This window comes from Trachurus japonicus, chromosome 6, assembly GCF_045865225.1.
Source record: "Trachurus japonicus isolate A0001 chromosome 6, Traja_1.0".
NCBI lineage: Eukaryota > Metazoa > Chordata > Actinopteri > Carangiformes > Carangidae > Trachurus > Trachurus japonicus.
In genome coordinates, this window is record NC_140912.1 from 28929313 (window position 1) to 28942253 (window position 12941).

A 12941-nucleotide genomic window follows, 5' to 3' on the forward strand; every position below is an offset into this window, starting at 1 on the left:
CTAAGAGTCCAGTGCAAAAGCCTCGACAAATATTCGATTACAGCACCACATCATATCGTTGGACTGCATGTGGTAAATCTGTAGGACCATCTATCAGCTGCTCCATTTGACCGTTGTAACGCACGCTTTACAAAGTTATTTGCCTAACCCTGACCTTTAACCCTCGGCTTCACTATTTCACCACCAAAACCTTTTTACTGTGGACCTTCTTCAAAGTTTGCAGCATCAATCAGTCAGTTCTTGAAGCTCTTTAGACTCTTGTCAAGAGGCTCATGGCTGCTGTTATTTCTTTTTATTTTACCAGCGACTCAGATAAAAATACCATCCCTCAGTCTTATGAGGAAAAAACTTTCCATACATCCAGTTTTCCACATTCCTCTCCAAAGGGCGAGTTACATCAGTGGGTTGCAATGTTTTTCACATCAAGGACGATTAAACGGACCACACATGCCTTCATCTAATAAAACTTGTGCTTTTAGATGTTTTGAATCCTATCATCGCTACTATAATCCATCCATAATCAGAACAGAATAAGTCATTTTTTCTTTTAGATGGCGACTTCCCCAAGAACCAGGATCCCGTGTTGAGAACCAAGGCCTTATGATCAGTAATAATCCAATTGCTAAATTTGTTTTCAGTATCTATACACATTGTGCATGTGGCTGAGTTGAAGAATACGACTGGAAAAAGGAGTTATGCAAGCTTTAATCAGATTTTTTTAACTCATCTAACAGCTGAATTCATCTGTGGTTTTCTTTCAGGGGCTCCAGACGGTAATCACCATTGCCTGGGAAATTGTAGCTATTTCAACAGTCTGTATAACTGCTTTTATCCTTCTACGCTGCAGAGGATGCAGCTCAATCTCACTGTTGGCAGTGGTGACAGTAAAATATCTATTTGCCCTCTGTCCACTTCACTTCATCCTAAAACCAGCTCCATTACCGCTCCTCCTCCGTCCTGTCACATGACGCCTCCATCTGGTTCTTCTCTACTGAGGTTTTGGCTCGTTATCTCGCTGTAGGATGACCCCCTGGCCGACCAGTCCGTCTTCCTTCTTTTGTTACTTGTCTTTTTCTCACCATTCTGACAGCAACATGCGCTCCTGCTTCCTGCAGCAGAGTACAGTCCTAATGGCGTAGTAACTCAGTTTGTAACACTGCCTTTTGTACAGACCGAGAGTTCGTACGTCTGAAAAACTTCCAGAGAGAAATTGCTTGCATCGACTTTCCAGCGGTAGGATAAATGGTTGTTAACCCCTGAAGGCCTGTTTCTGGTGAGCTAAACCTTAGGGCACATTTACCTTTGCACCACTGAAGATTATTCATTAGACTTGAACTGCTGAAATGTATTTAAAAAAATACATTTATCAAGTGGCAAGAAGTTCTAAAGTCTGTGGCCAGCAGTGTGTGTGTGTGTGTGTGTGTGTGTGTGTTTGTATGTGAGTAAGACATCTGGTCAGTATGTATCAAAACCATAAAGTGTCTGACTTCAGTTTTCTGGATTGCATATTTTCTGTCATGTATTTGCGTGTACAGTACATTATGGCAGGTCCCACGTGACCCATTAGATCGTCTTCAAATGCAAAGAGGTCAGCTCCCTCCTAACACAGTCCACATGGGGCAGCTCAGATTCCAAAGCGTTTGTACAAACTCTCTTGAGGACGTGTCGTTTGAAGTGTAAGTCAGTAGATGACACCAGTGTTTGAACTGTGACAGAGGTATTCAAGAGGAGGCAAGTGGGGGGCGGTGTTTGATGGGTCTAAGAGGTAGAGGGGGTTAGATGGTGACATATGAGACGACATTGCAAGGTGTAGCAGAGTCTGATGGAAAAAAAGTGAGTTCACATTTCAAAATTATTATTTGAGCTAAGTAAGAATTCAGATAATGATGATGTGTCATAAAAAGGAAACATCATTTCATTCAGAGGTAGGAGCTCTAAGCTACACTAGACATTACAGAGCACTTAGTAAGAGGATATGGAGATAAATACCCCTTTATTAAATAAGACTCTGATGCAAGCCCAGAGGCAACCTCCGGGTGGCCCGGTCTGTGGTCCCACAAGAAAAGCAGAGAAACCCGGCACAAACACATTTAGTGAGTCTACAGTGGTACAGACTGTGAAATTTTGCTCTTTATGCACTTTAAGGTGTTGCCTGGGTTAAATGTTTGATTTTAATTCATAAGGGAAGCAACTTATTGCTAATACTGGGCACTATTTAGTTTTTTTTATGCAGTTTGATTTGTGCCTGAGTTTAGATATGAGCCAAAACTTTAATATTTTATTTCAAAAGTGGAGTTTAGTATTACTATTACCTCAGTTTCTGTTCAGTTAAAGCTTTTTTTTAATATTTTGATGCACTTCTTGATGAGCTTGTGTTAAATTTGACCAAATTTGAAAAACAATGAATAAACTTTACTTGTTTTGCAATACATTCAGTTGTGTTCATTTACAGAAATAGCCCTGTGTCATGTAGCCTAACATCAGTGGTGTAAAGCTGACGAAAACGGTTTTTGGTAGTAAAACTGGATTAGAATTATCAGGATCAAACACCAATAATCACAGCCTAACCCTAACCCTCGATGTGAACCCTGGGTGAAATTAGATAAAGACACTGGTTAGATTTGTTCCATACGTTTCAAGCTGGAGGGCAAATTAACTTCTTGATCAAATTTACATGTTATTGACACATTTTCTTTTAAACCCATGGATGAAAGTAATTGCATTTTCTCTCATTGCTGCAGCAAAGCCTCCGAAATCAAAAGCATAACAAGAATGAAAGGAATCACAGTGAAGCAGCTCTTAAGTCTGCTGCAGTTTATCAATAACACACACACTACTAACATCTTGGTGTGCATTTAAATGTCAGTTATAGAAATATATATTTCTATTTCTGCTATTCAAATTTGTTTTTATATTGTTTTTCTAATATACTTCCATCTCTCTGTAAACCACTCTCAGCTGCTTTACCTCAAATAATCTTTACACTGATTCTAACATCAGAAACCACTAATCAAGTTTTTACTTTAACAGGCTCTTTATGTTTCATTACATTACACAGCTGGAGGCCTATTCTGTGACCCTGTGTGCATCTCCGCTTGAGAAGTTGTGATGTCTGTAAGTGAAGAGACAGTTGGAAATAAAGTAAGACTGTGTGTGAAAGGACGTTCAGCACCGAGTTTAAAACTTCAATCAACTATTTAAATGTAACTCAGTGTACTGTACCATATCAGTAACAGCAGAGATGGACAGAGTACTCGACCACAGTACTTGAGTAAGAGTACAAATACTGCTGGTCAAAATTTACTCCGTTACAAGTAAAAGTAGCTCAGTCGACATGTTACTCGAGTAAGAGTAAAAAAAGTACTTGCTTTTAAAGGTACCCCAAAGTACATGCTTTTCAATTTACTTTAAGTAAAAGTAAGAGTAAGAGTAAATCTCTTATTTTTCACATCAATGAATTACTATAATTTTTTCTAAATGAATTGAAGGACCTTTTAACTCTTGTTTCTGAGAATTAATTCTTTGAAACCACCTGCACTGATGTGCTGCTCTTAGGGGTTAGGGTTTCCTTTTTTGACAAACACAGCGTGTCCAATAGTATTTTAGAAAAAAAAGAAAGTAACGAGTACTTTTCAGCCTTCCTAAAAATTAACTCGAGTAAAAGTAAAAAATATTTGTCTTGGAAATGTATTCAAGTAAGAGCAATAAGTACCAAAGAAATCTAATACTCAAGTAAAGTACAAATCCTCTGGATAGGTACAGTACTCAAGTAAATTTACTCCGTTACTGTTCACCACGGAGTAACAGTGTCTGGACTACTGAACCATCCCCTTCACCCTCTGCCTGACACATTACACACAGAACATCCAGGGAACTTCAGGGGATACTAGAATATTTCACATCCAGGTCCCATGACCGGGGGGAAAAGGCCACATGGTGTAAGCTCTCACTCTGAACCCTGCTGAGCCTCAGAGGGCGAGCCAGCCACTCGGTCAGCGCTTCAAACAAAAGAAAACACCTCGTCCACCGTCCCACCGTGGCGTCCGTCTCACACGAGAGTCACATGACAGAGACAGGCCATGTAGACGTGAGTCCATCTGAACCACATTTCCTCCCTTGGTCTTTGACTCACTCTCACGTTACTAAGCTCACAGCAGGTAACACACACACACACACAAACACACACAGAGACGACTGCTTCTAGCTGTTATGTGACTGTTTGCCTCCATCTAGTGGCGGCTGACCGGCACTTCAGTGGCCGCAGGAAAGGAGGCAGTGGTGGGAGGACTATGAGTCCCTGGTATAAATAGTTATAATTATTAATACAAGGGCTGGTTTACCCAAATAACCCAAACTATATATTGGAATGCCACCGTGTGGTGTTTTTGTTGACTTTTTGTTTTTTAGATATTGCTTCTCAGATTTGTTCCTTTGATATACTATATAGTAGGCTACTGTAGGCCTATAGATAGATAGATAGATAGATAGATAGATAGATAGATAGATAGATAGATAGATAGATAGATAGATAGATAGATAGATAGATAGATAGATAGATAGATAGATAGATAGATAGATAAAACTGAACAATAAGTTAAAGAATACAAAAATAGTTCAATAAAATGGTGTGCTGTACAATAGCAAGTAGTGCAAATAGATAATGAGGTTGTGCCATAAATAATAATTACTGGATAAATATGTGTATGAATATGAGTATGTAGTAGCCTATGAATTATATGTAGGCTACATTGAATTTAACATACTTACAACAGAATTTGTATTGACAATAGGCTATTAGGCTATTATCATCAATATTATGCCAATGACTCTCATGAATAATCCTGCCATGCGCACACACCTCACTGTAAGTACAGCACAGGTAACCATCTTGTGTTTGTTTGTTGTACAGTAAATCTGTGGAACATCTCTGATAGCGTTAGCCACTAAGCTAACAAGTAAGAACTTGCCGCTAAGGTAGCAGCTATCTGCAGCCCCAAAGTCAGATAAACCTTTGACATTTGACAACACCCATGAAGGCTCATATCACACAAACCAGCAGGGCGATAACCTGAGAAACAAGAGGAGGCTCAACACTTTCATCAGAGCGAACCGAGGTGATAGCAGCATGCTAACAACAACAACAACAACACAACTCACCAACTTGGGAGTTCAGTTTCCCTCTTTCAACTGAGCTCAGCAGCAGCGGATACATCTAGAAGTGGCAGTGGAAGACAACTCTGTGTGTTGCATTTATAAGACATTATTTTTAGGAAGAAGTTTGTAAAACAGATCTCTGTTTACCAACTCTCTCCTTTCCATGGCAACAGCCAACATCCCTGTGTGTGGTGCACATGATGTCGCAGTATGTTTTGCTGTCGTAACTACACTGATAAGGCAGAAACATTTTTTGCGAGTTGAAATGTCTCATTGTTTGTATGCGTATGTATGTATAGAGTCAGTGCCTATAAGCGGAAACAGAGAGTCAAAATTTTATTTTGTGATCCGATTGAATTGTGCCATGAGAAAAAAATATGACCTCTACCTGTTTAAAACATCACATTTCATGCCGAGAAATCAGCAGCTTGTTGTAAAACTATTGTAAAATAAAATTCTGAAGAATCCGTAACCAGAAAGACTACAGGTCGCGTAGGTGACGTCACACACCAAATGCCGCCCTTTCCCGTGTCAGTTGGTGACGTATTTTTTGTGGGACACCAGATCTGTATTCTGTAGAGCGTCCTCACACAAAATACATTCTTCTGTTGCTGTTTTACGATAAACTGCTGATTTTTTGGCATGAAACGTTATGTTTTAACTAGGTTAAGGTCATATTTTTTTCTCATGGCACAATTCAATCGGATCACGAAATAAAATTTTGACTCCCATTCACTTACATGGAGATTTTTTCCGAATTACTTCCTGCTTCCACTTAGGCACTCTATTCCTACTGTAGCCTACTTTGTTCACTGTTGAACATAAATAAAGAAATAAAAGAGAAGAAAAAAATTCAATGAAGGAAGTCAAAACCACCACAAATAAATCAAATAGCCTACAAAATGTAAATGGTTAAGTAGTATCTCAGTAATATTTTTACATTATGAACATTTATTTAATTATATAATAATAATAATAATAATAAATGTGTTTTATTATATATGTTAAAACTGCAGGACTAGTTTTACTGTCAATATTTTTGATAACCGATTACTGCTTTTACATATCTATGAATATTAATATATAATATAATATGAAAAGCTGTTTATTTCCATTGATAAAAGTATCTTAAATGCAGTGTATCACTGATTTTGTCATGTATTATTTGCCTCACACAGGGTTTTGTTTTGTGGGTTTAACTTGGGATTTAATGTTTAATGTTAATTTGTACTGTAATTTATAATCTTTTCTTGAATTAATTAAAAGATAAAAGATACTTTTTTTACAGTGTCACTTTATTTCACGTAAAACACATTACTGTTATTTTTAAATAAATATTTTATGTGCACATTGCAGATCATTTTAGAAAAAAATATCTTATAAATTGCACATAATTGAAATAAATAAATACAAATGTAATTTCATATTAGTTGCACTGTGATTTCTTAAAAACAACAACAACAAAAAAAAACCTTCCACTGCACAATCTAGATAATTTTGGGGGGTGGGCAACAGAAATATATTATTGACCATGTAATTGTAATTTGCCTGCTTTGGTTATAGCTCTGGAGGGGGGGTGGGGGTGGGAGGGGGTGTTTGGCGTGAAATGGCAGCCACACTTCCATCAGTCTGCCCCAGGGCAGCTGTGGCTACAGACGTATACAGCTTACCAACACTGGTGTGAATGTGGTATGAATGAATAATGGTTTCTGTAAAGAGCTTTGGGTGCCATGAAAAGTGCTAAATAAATCCAAGCCATTATTATTATTATCATTATTGTTATTATTATTATTATTATTATTATTATTACTATGTATTGTATTATGACATCCTCTCTCTTTCATTCCCCTCACGTCCTGTCACATCCCATACCCTACCAAAAATATACAAAAATCAATTCAAACTATCTTACTTACTTATCTGCATGGATGCGTAAAATTAGATTAGGTAAGAAAATCGGTGTCTTTGTAGCATCACAGCATGTTTGTGATTTACAGTAAGAGAACTTGTTTAGCCTACTGTAAATAGTGCAGAAGGTATTGGCAGCAAAATATGGAAATATAAATGTTAAAAGAACTTCCTGCAGTCATGTCCAAAAGTGAATATAAACATTATTTTATTATTATTATTAATTCCTAACCTGCAAAACCAGTGGAGTAAAGATCAGGCTGCAGTATTTCTCCTGTGCTGAAGTGAGTCAGTCAGAGATACAGTAGCTGTGAACAGCTGGCGCTGAGAGTGTGGTTAATCGTGACTGAAGGTATTCAGTGTGATCACTGGGCGTGCAGCGTCATGTGTCCTGCAGCTCACAGCTGAGATGATACGGACAGATACGCTGGGTGTGGGAAGAACAGTGAGTGAGTTGGTTGCATGGACGAGCTTCAAGAGCCTCCTGTGTATGGTAACTGTAAAACTCACTGCAGTGAACTGAACGACTTGGTCAGTGATGCTGTGATGAGGCAAAATGGTTTGGATGCTGAACTTTATGTTAAGGTGAAGACTGTTTTTCTCACTTTATGATCTACTTTCTATCTAAGTTAATAGTTAAATGTAGCTGATAGTTAATCCTGTGTCCTGTTCCTGGCAGCCTGTCAGATAAGTTTGGTTTTCCCTCTTGAAACCTCTTTGTTCACACCTGAACACTCAACGCTCCACCTGAGACAGAGGTCACAGAGGTCAAGATTTTCTGACCATCCAACTGTGCTGATATTTCTAACACTGCTGTAACTGTCCCAAGATCCAAACAAATACAGTATCTTTGAATAAAATATTTAAAAAAAAAATGTCAGCTTACTTATATCTTATATCAGCATATCTTGTTCACCCATTATACTGTCAAATCATAACTTTAATTCAAGAAATAGGCTTCTCATCATGAGCTGATTTAAAACTGGACATTCACTGTTTTTCCATTTTTGAGTATTTTGCAACTCACTTACCTTCAGCCATCAGGTTTTTTACTGCAATTCTTCTGCAAATGGTAGATGAGCTAGGCAAATGAATTTCCCTTTGGGGATTAATAAAGTGGTTCTTGGCATTTGAAATGACTGAGCTTGAGCTCACACACTCATGCACACACAAGTAAACACACAATACTTTCTATATTTAAAACCACCATCTACTATCAAACTGTAGGCTATTTCTTATCAAAATGTCTGTTCTGCACAACTTGCTTCCCTTTCTCATTCGCTTTTTCATTTTGCATCCTCCCACAGCCATGAAAACAGCACTTTCTGTAATTTATTTGGTTTCTAATAAAACAATGTAAAGCATAATTTCAGTCTTTTACAATACACAACTTATTAGTCACCTACAGAGTCATATACAATTAATAAAATAACTAAAACAAGCCTCAGACCTCACCATCACTGCCCAGGGGTCAGAGTTAGCTACTGAACCATGACAAACTTCCAGTAACCAAAACTATCTGTGCTTTGGACTTCAATCTCTGTCCTGTTGACACCTGAAACTTTAAAAAGGGACCAAAATGATCTGACTTCCTCTGAGAAACAGAGGCTCTCTTGTCTAAGATACTACAAAAATGAAACACACACACACACACACACACACACACACACACACACACACACACACACACACACACACACACACACACACACACACACACACACACACACACACACACATATTTGCTTGCCCCATTTGTTTGATTTGCACTGCTGAGCTCAAAGCATGATAATTATGGCGAAGACATCAGCCTACTACTGTATCAGCTGTACCACATAGGAAAAGTTCCTGTGGCCATTTATAAAAACACTCCAGATATAACATTATAGAATAAAATTAGGAAAAAAAACAAACAAAAACATTTTCATCTCATTGCTTCCACATCCATTATAGCTATCACAGTCTGAGTCAGTTGGTTTTTTATTAGCCTGAGGAACTGACTGTTGAGATTTCTCGCTTCTAATTAGCCTACGCTCTTTAGCATTAAACGCGGCAGAAAATCTTTAACACATGGTTTTCAGCTGCTGGAGTTAAATCTGCCATATGATGAGATATCTGCCAGTCACACATTTTCACTTTAATATGTTTTAAATGCAACTAAATATAAGTTTTGCTATTGCTACATAGCTAACGTTAGCATTGACGTTGGCTGTTCACTGTATCTACCGGCATAGTAGAAACTTTGTTTCCAGCTGTGGAGATTAACATCAGTCTTTATTCTCTTTTCTTTTTGCATTTTGTTATAATAACATTTGGTTTAAACTTTTGGAGAAACACCTGTTAATGTTGGCATTGGCTATGTAAGAGGAGAAAACTGATATTAGCTGCTTTAATGTCACTTGTACCTCATAATAATCTCATTAACATATTACTAGTATTTATGACATGAAACAATCACAATTGAGGATTTAATAATGAGTAATTATATAGCAGTTCCAAAGTCTGGAGACTTAACTAATGTATTACATATATGTAAACTTTAATACAACATCTTTGAATTTAGTTCAATGTCTCATGGGATTTGAGTTGTTGAGGTCGTAAACAGCACAGGGATGACAGTAATAACTGAATAAACAAACAAAGCCTTTGCCCTTTGCAAGTGTTGACATCCTGACATGTTCACACACCTGCAGCTGAAGCTGTGCTGTTTGTTATGAGTTACCAATTTTCTAAATTCTTGTGTTATTTCGAGTGTATGTGTGTGTGTGGGAGGGGGCATCAACCTCACACTCAGCTGTGTACACATGTAAACCCCATGCAGCCCAAACCATCTTTATTTTCCATATCCACAGGTCCCCCCCGACGGTCCCTATCCCCAGACCTCAATATCTATTATTCAGTTTCCCATCTTTTGATTGACGTTTTATCAGAGATAAAGTTTCCCGTTTTACTTTGGAACTCTTTCAATCCATCTCAAATTCAAAACTTGAGATTGATCTTTGCCACAGACTTTGAAACCGTGCAGCGGATCCCACTGAAATATCCCGTGTTTTTTTTTGTGGAGCACATTCACACGATGGTAATTTCACATTCCACAGTGGCTTACGTTTAACTCTTACTGTTGTAGGGTCAGAAAACATTAGTGAACGTCATGTTTCTCTAGCAGTCTCGCAGTGAAAGTAAAAGATTAAGACACAAATGCATGAAAGAAAAATCAACTTTCATGTCAACTGTATACTTCCAGCACAACTTCATCCTGTGTTTTAAACTTTGATTTTGTTGCTTTCACCAAACCAAACTGAAAAAATTAAGACGACAATCTCTTACCTCAAATGAAGGATTCAATGATCCCTGTTCCTTCAGTCCCAGCTCTATTTTCTCCTCCGTAGTGAGTTGCATGCTGATGAACGAAGCAAGGTGTTGTGTGTGGCTGCTCCTGAGGACCTCTAAGTGTGGACTGTACACAAACACACAGTGCACACGGTGGGAGTAAAACTCTGACTGACCACAGACCCTAAGAGGACGATAGTGCCCGCCTCACGTCACCAGGGGGGGAACTGAGTATCACGGTCAAAAAGAGAGTGGCTGAGTTATTTTGTAATCTCCTCTCTGGTCCTGCAAATGTTTCTGGTCTGGGCTGCTAACTGTATGTCGCCTTAACGACCCTGACTTACAGTCATGTGTCTGCTGTTGTGTGACGATTGGATCCTATGTGAGTAGAAAAGCACGTTTGTCACATGGGGCTTTACTTTGTCACACATTAAGATTGTGTCTCTCTTCAAAAGTCTGGACTTAAAGACAGCCACTATATTTTAGGACAAGGTCACGTAGTGAAGTGATCCAGCGGTTTTGTCCAGGACGTCTGAGTCGATTTACCGCTCATTCACCGTTTCTTTAAGATGCTGCAGTTCACCTGTGTTTCAGCGACACACACTGTTTTTATCAGATGTCACAGTATGATGCTGGCATTTAGAGGGGAGGACAATGTCATTAACAACAGTCTATGTTTAAGACCACTGTGTTCCTGCCGCTCACGTGAACTCACATTAACGATTCCTCGCTCGGGGACTAAAGCCTGCAGAGGATGTGCGTCCCTGAATTTTAACCACTTCATTTTATTTTCTGTGTTTATTTTTCCTAGCTGCCTACAATCCAAACCTAAAACTAAGGTACTTTTATTCCCTTTCTTTATCTTATCTTTTGGAAGACCCTCAATGACCCCCTGCAAGGTCTTAGTTAAAGCAGAAGTAAGTGATATATTTGTGTTAATATAAGTCTTAAATATCTTCCGACAGCAATCACTTACATAGAGTGTTTGGACTGAAACACGGGTCTGTCAGTCACTCTGCTCTGCTCTGAGTCGAAGAGAAAACATTTATCGTATCCTACAGTTTTTATCCAATGAGGAGAGAGAACGGCATGCAGGGCTGTGTGTGCAGCCAAGGGACGCCGTGAATGTGGCGACGTAGCGACAAGGACTGTTATGGTGCGTTCAAGGAAACTCGTATTTTTCCGACCGTGAAGTCGTACCAGTTCGATCTGGTACGAGTTCACCGGTCGGAAGTTACGAGTGGCCGTTACAGTGACTTTCACCGGTAAAACAGGTCGGAAAAACACGAGTGGGTTGCCTGTAACGCTACAAAGTCGTAAGTTGTGACTTGAAGCTGTAATTTACGATTTCAAAAGCCTGCCTGGAACGCAGCATTAGCGAAAACGACCGGACCACTTACTTCTGCTTTAACATGAGACCTTAATTGATGATTTATTAAAACATTTTAATTGCAGGTGACATTTCTTTTTTTCTTTTTGGATTGGCAGGTAAGAAACATTGGACCTTTATTTGTGACATTTGTTACTCCAGAAATAAGACCTCTGAACTTGTATTTATGACTTTGTAACATTTATAACATTTAAAGCTCCAGTTGGTAAGTTGATGACAGTGAAAGTAAACTCCACGACTTGGTTGGAAATTTCAAGACAATACACCTTTATGAACCTCTGCCAAGCGCCCCCCGCCCACACAGACACACACGTGCAGGTGCACACAAGTAGCCATAAACACACCCACAGAAGACGTACCGCTTCCATAGCAACTGGAGACTCCACAACGATGAAAAACACTCTTCTTGTGTGCTCCCTCTACCTGACTGGTGGAGAATCATCGGTCGAGTTGGATTCTGGCAAATACGATTACAGGCTGTAGGTGAAGCCAGAGGAGTTGGATTTTGTCCTAAATTACTCATTTAATGCCTGACCATCAGAATATAGTGACAGTTTCAGCAAATATGACTGAAAAATTGTTACCAACTGAAGCTTTAACACGAGTAAAAAGTTAGATTTACTTGCTTACAAACAAGTAAATGAATAAATTAAAGGGTAGTGAAGTTTATTAATAATTATTGAATACCGGCTCCTTGGACAGTGTTAATACCAGTAGAAGTATTAGTAGCATCATGAGGTACAGCTTTTGTCTTGTGGCCCTGAGAGCTCAGTTGACTGTGACATGAGATAAACATGGGGCGAAAGGGGGCGGGGATTCTCTCCTCTCTCTCTCTTGATCTGAATTAAAGCGGAAGAAAAAGAGGAAAAAGTAATGAACATGCTGGAACTTGTCATTGCTGTTTACTACAAAAGTCACATTTGGCCACCGAACAACAAGGCCCATCCAGGTTCACAAGTTTTAGTGTCACTTGGAAACACTTAGGCCTATTGTTGTGTTGTGTGCATGTGTGTTGTGAATGAGGTTTGATCTGTCCAAATATGAACAAGAAGTCTATGTCAGCTGTAACAAATTCAGAACGCTTTAGTGATGCATGCGGCAACAAAACACAACATAGCAGCTTAAAGTCAATCAAATGTTAATCAATGACAGTCACTGA

General features: G+C 38.8%; 1 protein-coding gene across 1 annotated transcript in view; it reads right to left on the minus strand.

The window, feature by feature from the left end:
* LOC146986361 (solute carrier family 23 member 2) overlaps positions 1 to 10654 on the minus strand; it is a 58096-nt gene extending 47442 nt beyond the window's left edge. Inside the window, exon 1 of the mRNA XM_085780141.1 lies at positions 10390 to 10654. Within this exon, the coding sequence (XP_085636267.1) occupies positions 10390 to 10461 (72 nt within the window). The 5' untranslated portion in view covers positions 10462 to 10654. The remainder of the gene's footprint in view (positions 1 to 10389) is intronic.
* Between the last annotated feature and the right edge of the window lie 2287 nt (positions 10655 to 12941).